Source organism: Cynocephalus volans, chromosome 5 (genome assembly GCF_027409185.1).
Source record: "Cynocephalus volans isolate mCynVol1 chromosome 5, mCynVol1.pri, whole genome shotgun sequence".
Lineage (NCBI taxonomy): Eukaryota > Metazoa > Chordata > Mammalia > Dermoptera > Cynocephalidae > Cynocephalus > Cynocephalus volans.
Window position 1 is genome coordinate 42,650,931 of NC_084464.1, and position 9,229 is coordinate 42,660,159.

Genomic DNA, 9,229 nt, shown 5'->3' on the forward strand with positions numbered 1-9,229 from the left:
TAGCAAATGGCAGTACTGAAATCAGACCACATGGAAAAAGGCATGGATAAGTGCAAGTGTTTGCATCCTTTTGTTTTTAAAAAACATGATGTCAGAATAAAATATATTAAAAATATGGAAAACCAACCAAACAAAAAAACACAAAAGAGTGTTTCACGCTTGGAAATGACACTCGGAGGAATATCAGAACTAAATGGTTAATTCCAACTAGAAGCTAAGGTGTCAGATTAAAGTTAAAGGACAAGGGAGCAGCCCAGGACACCACTGCTCAGTGCCTCCCCTGGGTGAGAAAATCAGCTTGCTCCCTCCAAATGTTCCCTAGTTGTTGGTCAAGGGAGAGTGGCCAGATGGAGGGTTTTGCTCCTAATTGCATTACTTTTTAAAAAGCATGTTAGTACAAGATCCACTCAATGTACAAGGAAGGAAGGATTTTATTGTAACCCAATACGAAATATTCAATGATAGGGTTTCAGGTTGCCACTGACCTTTAAGAAACTACTATTTGTGTAGTTTCCAAAGATAAATAGCCACAATTACCTGAAAAAGTTATTTTAAAATACTGGTTTTTACACCTGCATATTTATGTGAGGCTGGGTTTTTTTGTACACACTTCAACCTAAATAACAGATTGTGTGCAGAAGCAGATATAAAAAATCCAGCAATTTTTCATTGATACAGACATAAAAAAGACTTGCCAAAATGTAAAATGATCCACTCTTCTCATTACATTGTTTTACTTAGGAAAATGGTTATTTTTCATAAAAATATATTATTTCCATTACCATGTAATGGGTCATTAATAGTATTCTAAATAAATTAATATTTTTAGAAATACTGTTAGAAATTACTTAGAAAAATACTTCTAATATGGTAAAAAGTGATAGATATCCATATAAATAAAGTATCTTTGGGATCACTGCTAATTTCTGAGTGCACAGAGAAAATGAAACCAAAAAGTTACCAAAAAGAATTGGCGACTAAGCTGTAAGGGCCAGGACTCAGAGAAACAATGTGACAAAGACAGCTCCACGCAGGAGGAGCGGTGTCAGGGCTAGGTTCCAGGTCCCTGGGCGTAGCTCTCGAGGTCTGAGGCCCGAGGCTGGTGTCTGGATGATGAAGCCTAATATCAAGGATCCCCCATGAAACTGGAGTTTCACTTCACCCTCTGCCTGTACACTCATGATGTGACCCCAGTCCTCACTCCCACTGGATGTCCGGATTCTAGAAAAGCCAATCGACGTGAAAATGAATCAAAATGAAACGGGTTATAATGTTCTAAATAAATTAAATATTTTTAAAACAGGTTTAATTTCTAATATGGTAAATACTGACAGATATAACCCACATAAAAAATTACCCTTGGGGTCCTCACTAATTCGAAAGAGCATATAGAGATCCCGAAACCAAAACGTTTGAAAAGCGCTGACTTAGCTCCTGGGCCAGGATTCAGCGAGGCCCTGTGACAGAGAACGATCGATAGGTGCAGAAGGACAGCGGTCAGGACAAGGTCCCAGATCCAGGGTGAGGCTCTCAGGGTCTCAGGCCCGAGGCTGGTGTCTGGCAGGGAAGCCGAGCACTGGGGATTCCCAGGTCCCCGGACTTTCACTTCTCCCTCTCACAACCTGTGTCGGGTCCTCCTGCCCGGACACTCGTGACGCGGCCCCAGTCCTCACTCCCATTGCGTGTCCGGATCCTAGAGAAGCCAGTCAGCGTCGCCGCGGTTCCCGGTTATAAAGTCCTCACGGTCCCGCCGGGACTCAGATTTTCCCCCAAACGCCGAGAATGCAGGTCATGGCGCTCCGAACCCTCCTGCTGCTCGCGGGGGCCCTGGTCCTGACCGAGACCCGGGCGGGTGAGTGCGGGGTCGGGAGGGAAACGGCCTCTGCGGCGACAGGAGCGAGGGGACCACCCGGCGGGGGCGCAGGACCCGGGGAAGCCGCGTCTCCGCCGCCCCCGGCCCAGGCCCCTCCCCACCTGGGCCACCCCCTGTCCTGCCTCCCCCAACCCACGCGTGAGTCGTGGTCCTTCCAAGTGCCGCCGCCCCTTCTCCGTCTCCCTCGCCCCCTCCTCCCTCCCGCCCATCAGCCTGGGTCCCGGGGGTCCCGGGGGTCCCGCACTGGGAGCAGGGTCGGTCCGGTCTCAGCCCCTCCCCACCCCCAGGCTCCCACTCCCTGCGGTATTTCAACACCGCCGTGTCCCGGCCCGGCCGCGGGGAGCCCCGCTTCATCTCCGTCGGCTACGTGGACGACACGCAGCTCACGCGGTTCGACGGCGACGCCGCGAGTCCGAGGATGGAGCCGCGGGCGCCGTGGGTGGATCAGGAGGGGCCGGAGTACTGGGAGCGGAAGACGCAGATGTGCAAGGACACCGCACAGGCTTTCCGAGTGAGCCTGAACAACGTGCGCGGCTCCTACAACCAGAGCGAGGCCGGTGAGTGGTCCCGGGCCCAAGTCGCAGGTCACGACCTTCGCGTTCCCCAAGGACGGACAGAGGTCACCCGAAGCCTGAGGGACCCGACTGGCCCTTTACTGGGGGAAAAGCCCGCTGGGATTGGCTCCAATTTTGTTTTCAGTTTACATGAAAACTGGTTCTGGCCAATCGCCGCCCGTCGATCAAGGGCGGGGCTGACCTCAGGGCGGGGCTACGTGGGCGGGGCTGACCGCGGGGGCGGGGCCAGGGTCTCACACCCTCCAAAGAATGGTTGGCTGCGACATGGGACCGGACGGGCGCTTCCTCCGCGGGTACTGGCGGGAAGCCTACGACGGCGCCGATTACATCGCCCTGGACGAGGACCAGCGCTCCTGGATCGCTGGGGACGCGGTGGCCCAGGTCGAGAAGCGCAAGTGGGAGGCGGAGGGATATACGAAGAGCGTCAGGGCGTACCTGGAGGGGACGTGCATGGAGTCGCTCCGGAGATACGTGGAGAACTGGAAGGAGGCTCTGCAGCGCACAGGTGCGAGGGGATGCCTCACTGGTCTACGGTTGCTCTCTCCTGCTGGCCTCCCTCAAGGAGGGGAGGAGACTGAGATGGACCCAGAGTATCGCCCCTCCCATGTGTGAGGAAAGAGAGGAGTCTGCCTGGGTTTCCAGATCTTGTACCAGAGAGTGACTCTGAGGACTTGCCCTTCTCTCAGGAAAAATAAGGGATCCATTCTCTCTGGGGATGGAGGGGAAGACCATCCTTGAAATAACTGATCAGCAGTTCCCTTCGATGTTAGTATTAGTAGGAGCTTTGAAAACCACTGTGAACTTTGGTTTTCTTCTCTGCTTCACACCTAATAATGCCTTTGGAGGTCTGACTTCAGCTTTTCTGAAATCCCTATTCTCCCCCTCAGACATCTGGAGCTTCCTACCCTGAGCCGCTTTACCCTGCTTGTAGAACATTATGAAGAATAAGAGAGTACCCCAGATCCCTAGGTTCAGGCTGGTGTCTGGGTTTTGTGGTCCCTCCCTAATTATTACCATCCTGTCAATTCCCAGGATGGTCACATGAGTCCTGCTGGACTGTTCCATGAGAAATGCGAAGTTCCTATATGTGGAGCTAGGGCTGGGTCTGGAGCTCACAGACCCCTCCAGCCCATTCACAAACCCTTCACATGCAGGTCTATGAGCTAGGTAACTGGCAAAAAGGTCCTTGGAGCCTTGGTTGAAGAAAGGGTAGTCTTTATTCAGCACACACACGTCTAATACCTAGGCAGTCCAAAGAGAAACTCAGAAACTCAACTGCTACAGGCAAAATCCAAAGAAAACTGAGCAGCTGCCCCAGAGCAAACATGCTCTATTTTTAGACATGAGCTCTGCTGGCCAGCTCCATTTCACAAACTGAAGAACACACAATAACAATTAACTAAAAAGATACATTGGTGCACATATGCACTAACTCCATCCACACACAACTTGTTTACAAGAAATGTGGTGCTCGACCCTCAACCAGACCTGAGCGGAGGGAGCCTGACTAAATTATCCTATTTTCCCCACACTATATTTTTTACTCTTTTCCTCAGACCCCCCAAAAACATATGTGACCCACTACCCTATCTCTGACCATGATGTCACCCTGAAGTGCTGGGCCCTGGGCTTCTACCCTATGGAGATCATACTGACCTGGAAGCGAGATGGGGAGGACCAGACCCAAGATACGGAGACTGTGGAGACCAGGCCTTCAGGGGATGGAACCTTCCAGAAGTGGGCAGCTGTGGTGGTGCCTTCTGGGGAGGAGCAGAGATACACGTGCCATGTGCAGCATGAGGGGCTACCAGAGCCCCTTACCCTGAGATGGGGTAAGGAAGGAGATGAAACAGTTAAGTCTCTTCTTAGAAAAAGCAGGAGCCTTTCTGAGCACCTTCAGCACAGTCAGGATCCCTTAAATTTTCTTCCTTTCCCAGAACCACCTTCCCAGCTCACCATCACCATTGTAGGAATTGCTAGCCTGGTTCTCCTTGGAGCTGTGGTCGTGAGTGTTGTGATATGGAGGAAGAGGAGCTCAGGTAAAGGGCTGAGGGGTGTGGTCTGAGTTTTCTTGTCCCACTGGAGGGTTTCACGCCCTAGGTAGAAGTGTTCCCTGCCTCGTTGATGGGAAGTACCATCCGCACACACATGCTTACCTAGCCTGGAACCCTCTTTGCTAACACTTTTTCTTTTGTAAAGCACATGTGGAAATACAGGATAGATTTTTCACATTGATGATTCTGGTGATAGAGAATTAATTCCCAGGAGTCAAAGGTCAGAGGGGAAGTTGCTGAGAACAGACTTCCAAGAGTGTGATTGGTCCATTCCCCACACATTACCTCTCCATATGTTTACTGACTTTGCCCTGAGTTTGCAATCTCAGTTCTGGAAACTTCCCTGGAGTCCAGGACTAGCAGGTTGCTCTAGGACCTCATGACTTTGCCTTCTCCCTGGTCATTTTCTTTCCACAGGTAGAAAAAGAAGGAGCGACATTCAGAAAAGTAAGTATGGGTGGAGCGGGGGGGGGGGTGATTCCTGCAATCCTTGGGACAGCGTAAATGGGAACCCATGAGGAGCTCACCCACCCCATAATTCCTCCTTTAGCCACATCTCGTCTGGGTTCTGACCAGGTCCTATTTTGTTCTACCCCAGGCATTGACAGTGCCCAGGGCTCTGATGAGTCTCTCGTGGTTCCTTAAAGGTAAGACCCTGGAGTGGCTGAAGTGGGAGAGGGGATAGGGCAGAGGGACATGACAGGGCTATGGGGAATGTCTGGATTTGGATATTTTGAGCATGTGGTGGGCTGTTTAGAGTGTCACCATGTACAGTGACTAACCTGAATTTGTTCATGATTATTTTCTTATATAGTATGAGGCAGCTGCCTTGGGTGGGACTGAGCAATGCAAGATTTGTTCATGACTTCCCTTTGTGACTTCAAGAACCCTGACTTCTCCTTCGACAATTGGAATCTGTGGAGGTAGGGAGACTAGCCCACTGCCTACTCAACACGACCCTCTCCCCACAGTGACCTGTGTTCTCTTCCCTGATCAACTTGCCATTTCCATCAGAGGCTGGGATGGGACATCTCCATCTCTGTCTCAACTTCATGGTGCACTGAGCTGCACCTTCTTACTTCTCTATTAAAAAGAAGAAACTGGATATGGATTTTTTTTTTCTTCAAATTCTTTCAATGAGTTGGGATTGATGGATTAATTAAAGGAAAGGAAGACTTAAATTGGAGAGAGGCAATAAATGAAAGACCTGAGAACCTTCCAGAATTCGTGTTGGCTGTGCTGAGTCTGTTGCAGGTGGGGACAGGGGAAGGCTGTGAGGAGCCGAGCGTGGATGGCCTGTGCCCGGTTGGTGCTCAGTCCATCGTGGGCTTTGATGTGGTCACTCCTTACCTGAGTCATCTTCACTGCTCCATTGTCCTTGTCCCTACAATAGAATCTTGTCCCATTAGGACCTGTGATCACGGGGACTCAGACATCACTTGTGCCTTCTCCTGTCTCCAGGAGCATGAGTAGCCAGGGCTTGGTATGGCCAATCAGTGTAGGTCAGGCCTGGGTCTGTCCCTCAGCCCCCATCTTTTGTGTTTACTTTTTGTTTCTTTGATTTTGTAGGGGACCATGCCTGTTCTTGTTCTTGTGTATGAGTTCTGGTCTCTTTCTCCTCTGGGTGTCCCCGTCTCTGACAGCAGCTGGAGTTGTTTTTCTTGTCATTGACCCCCACAAGGCCCAGGGAGGTCTCTGTACACAGGAGTCTCTGTGATAACAAGAGGTGAATTTTTAGCCTTATCCAGCTCTTGCCCTCCTTCTAGGGATGTTTCGTGATTTGTTCTTGCTGTCTTTTCCCCAACCTTTTTAAAGGAACCAGATTCTGGAATTAGCAGAGAGGATGGATCCCATAATTTCTCATCTTGGATAAATTCCTGTTGTTTTCATCTTCGGCTCACCTACCCCCTCTCCCTGCCCTCAGCTCTAGTAATCCTAGTGCTGGCTCCAATCCAAACTCATGGGTTTATAAAGCAGAGTCTAATTTAGACACATATTTGGTTGGAAAAATAGGGCCCATAAGCCTAGGATTATCTTTTCTGAATAGAGAAATAGAATTGTGTGCTATAGTGTCCAGAAGGGCTGGTGCGGGAAGAAGGGAATGGAGAAGGGAGAGGAGAGCAGCACTTGTGAGAAAAGTACAAGAGGCAACGTTGATGTCAGTGTGAGAGGACGTTGTGCTGTACTGCCACGAAACAGTATTTGGCCTGAGGCTACTTTAATAAAGATACCGACTCTAGAATAGGCAGGTGCTCTACAGTGATTATTCATTCAACTGATATTTGCTGAATGTACATTTGGCACACACCATTTTTGCGTATGGGAAACATCGGTGAACTAAAGATGAAAATTGCTAACCATTTCTAGAATATTCTGTAGGGAGGAAGAGATAGACTGTATATTATAAAGAAAATATATTAGATTCTTTTTGTTGCTGCAACAAATTACCACAAACTTAGTGGCTTAAAGCAACACAAATTTATTCACTTGCACTTCTAGAGGTCAGAAGTCTAAAATGGGTCCACAAGACTGTGTTCCTTCTGGGGACTTGGGAAGAATCTGTTCCCTCACCTCGTTCAGCTTCTAGAGGCTACCCACATTCTTTGGCTTGTGTCCCTATCTTCCCTCTTCAAAGCCAGCAGCTTAAAACCTTTTCTCTGACCTCAACCTTTCTCTCTCTCAAACTTTGACCCACCTACCTCCCTCGTATAAGGACCCTTGTGATTACATCATTGGGTCAACTCAGCTAATTTAGGATAATCTCCCCATCTCAAGATCCTTACCTAAATCACATCTGCAAAATTCCTTTTTTCATATAAGGTAACATATTCACAGGTTCAAAGGATTTACATGTGGACATCTATGGGGGCCATTATTCAGCCTATACCACATGGTTAATAACTAAAGTGTTATGTTAGAAGATGGTAACTGTAATGAGGAATGTGATGCAAAATGTGGGTGTGTGGGGAGAGGGAAGATTACTAGAGAGTTTAGTATGGCAGCATTCAGAAGGTGACCTTTCAGGAAGGATTTGAAGGACATGAGTTATCCATGAGGATATGTGGGTCAAGTTCTCCTAGGTAGAAGGAACCCCCAGTGCAAATACACCAGGGAAGGAGCATGTCTGTGTGATCCAGGAGGAGCGAGTGGGCCAGGACAGCTGGGGCAGAGAGTGACTGAGATGAGGTCAGAGGTATAGTCACATCATGGAGGCCTTGGGGATGTTAAAAGGGTTTTGACTTTTTTCCAAGTGAGGTGGGGAATTATAAGACAATTTTGAGGAGAAGAAAAACATGGTGTGGCTTCTCTTTTAAATGGATTAATCTGCTATGCTGAGAGGAGAGTTGAGAGTTAAGAGGGGAGCAAAAAAGTTGGGGAAAGTTTAGGAAATTCGTGCAGTGCTTCGTGTAGATGTCAGTTGCTTTGACTGGGGTGTGAGCAGTAGAAATAGTGGGAAGTGATTGAATTCTCTATATATTTTGAAGATGGACTTTACAGCATTTTCTAGGATTACATTTGGTGTATGAGAAAGGAGTCAAGGAGGACACCCAAGGATTTGGACTGTGAAGTAGAAGGATGGAAATGGGGAAGACCCTGGAACAAGCATATTTGAGGAGCAAGTATCACAGGCACTGAGTTTAGGAAATGTTGAAGCTGAAATGTTGGTTAGAAATGTAAGTGAGTTGTTGGATGGGCAGTTGGACAGACGAGTCTAAAGTTTAGGAGAAAAGTCTGGGCTGGAGAAATTGTTCGGGAGATCATGCCATGTAAATGATATTTAAAGCCTTGAAAACTTGGGAGTGACTGGCTATAGAAGAGAAAGGGAATAGGGACTGAACCCTGGTCCTCCAGTGCTAACTGATTTAATCAGACCACACACCTAGAGCAGACTGCATGCCCAGAACAGACTGTACAATTCTGGCACCATGTCTAGAAGGCACATAGACCAGGAAGTCCCAGACTTTCTTATGCACAGAAACTGCCTGAACATCACTTTAGGACCCAGATGTTCTGTGATAAAGCATGTATTACAAGGTCACTGTTGGTGTTGATACTGCTGGTCTGTAGACAACACTTTATTTACAAGAACATATACAAGAGATTTCTAGGCTATGCATCTGCCTCATCTCAACTTGTTAAAGAGGTAATACCTGGGCTCAGCGCCTAGCATTCTGAGATTGTGGGTTTGGAGAGAAGACTGAGTATTTTTAACAAGCTCACAGGCAGTCCTGGTGCTCAGCCAGATGTGGAATCATTGATGTCAGTGATCAGAGTAGTACCCAGGGTAGAAAGGGGCTTTAAACTCCATCTTTTTTTTTTTTGATCCCTTACTAAATTTATTGATTGATTGACTGATTGATTGATTATAAATTTTATTTTGTCGATATACAATGTGGTTGATTATTGTGGCCCATTACCGAAACCTCCCTCCCTCCTCCCTCTCCCCCTTCCCACCCAACAATGTCCTTTCTATTCGCTTGTTGTGTCAACTTCAAGGAATTGTAATTGTTATGTCTTCTTCCCCCCGCCCCCCCGGTTCTTTTTTGTGTGTGTGTGAATTTATTTATTTATTTTTAGCTCCCACCAATAAGTGAGAACATGTGGTATTTCTCTTTCTGTGCCTGACTTGTTTCACTTAATATAATTCTCTCAAGGTCCATCCATGTTGTTGCAAATGGCAGTATTTCATTCGTTTTTATAGCTGAGTAGTATTCCATTGTGTAGAT

The 9,229-nt window shown here is 47.8% G+C and overlaps 1 protein-coding gene across 1 annotated transcript; it reads left to right on the top strand.

Moving 5' to 3' along the window:
• Positions 1-1,697: 1,697 nt before the first annotated feature.
• On the top strand, positions 1,698-5,731 carry LOC134378284 (patr class I histocompatibility antigen, A-126 alpha chain-like). Its single transcript, XM_063097272.1, has 8 exons — positions 1,698-1,852; positions 2,161-2,430; positions 2,678-2,953; positions 4,005-4,280; positions 4,386-4,487; positions 4,920-4,949; positions 5,101-5,149; positions 5,317-5,731. Exons 1-7 carry the CDS (start codon positions 1,783-1,785, stop codon positions 5,145-5,147), a joined length of 1,071 nt encoding a protein of 356 aa, XP_062953342.1. The 5' UTR covers positions 1,698-1,782; the 3' UTR covers positions 5,148-5,149; positions 5,317-5,731.
• The last annotated feature ends 3,498 nt before the right edge of the window (positions 5,732-9,229 follow it).

What these genes read in the sequence shown, in the direction of transcription:
- LOC134378284 (XM_063097272.1), top strand. Translation starts at nt 1,783, where the DNA reads ATGCAGGTCATGGCGCTCCGAACCCTCCTGCTGCTCGCGGGGGCCCTG. An exon ending in CCTGACCGAGACCCGGGCGG is followed by an intron (nt 1,853 to 2,160) that starts GTGAGTGCGGGG and finishes CCCCACCCCCAG; the next exon opens with GCTCCCACTCCCTGCGGTAT. An exon ending in AAGGAGCGACATTCAGAAAA is followed by an intron (nt 4,950 to 5,100) that starts GTAAGTATGGGT and finishes GTTCTACCCCAG; the next exon opens with GCATTGACAGTGCCCAGGGC.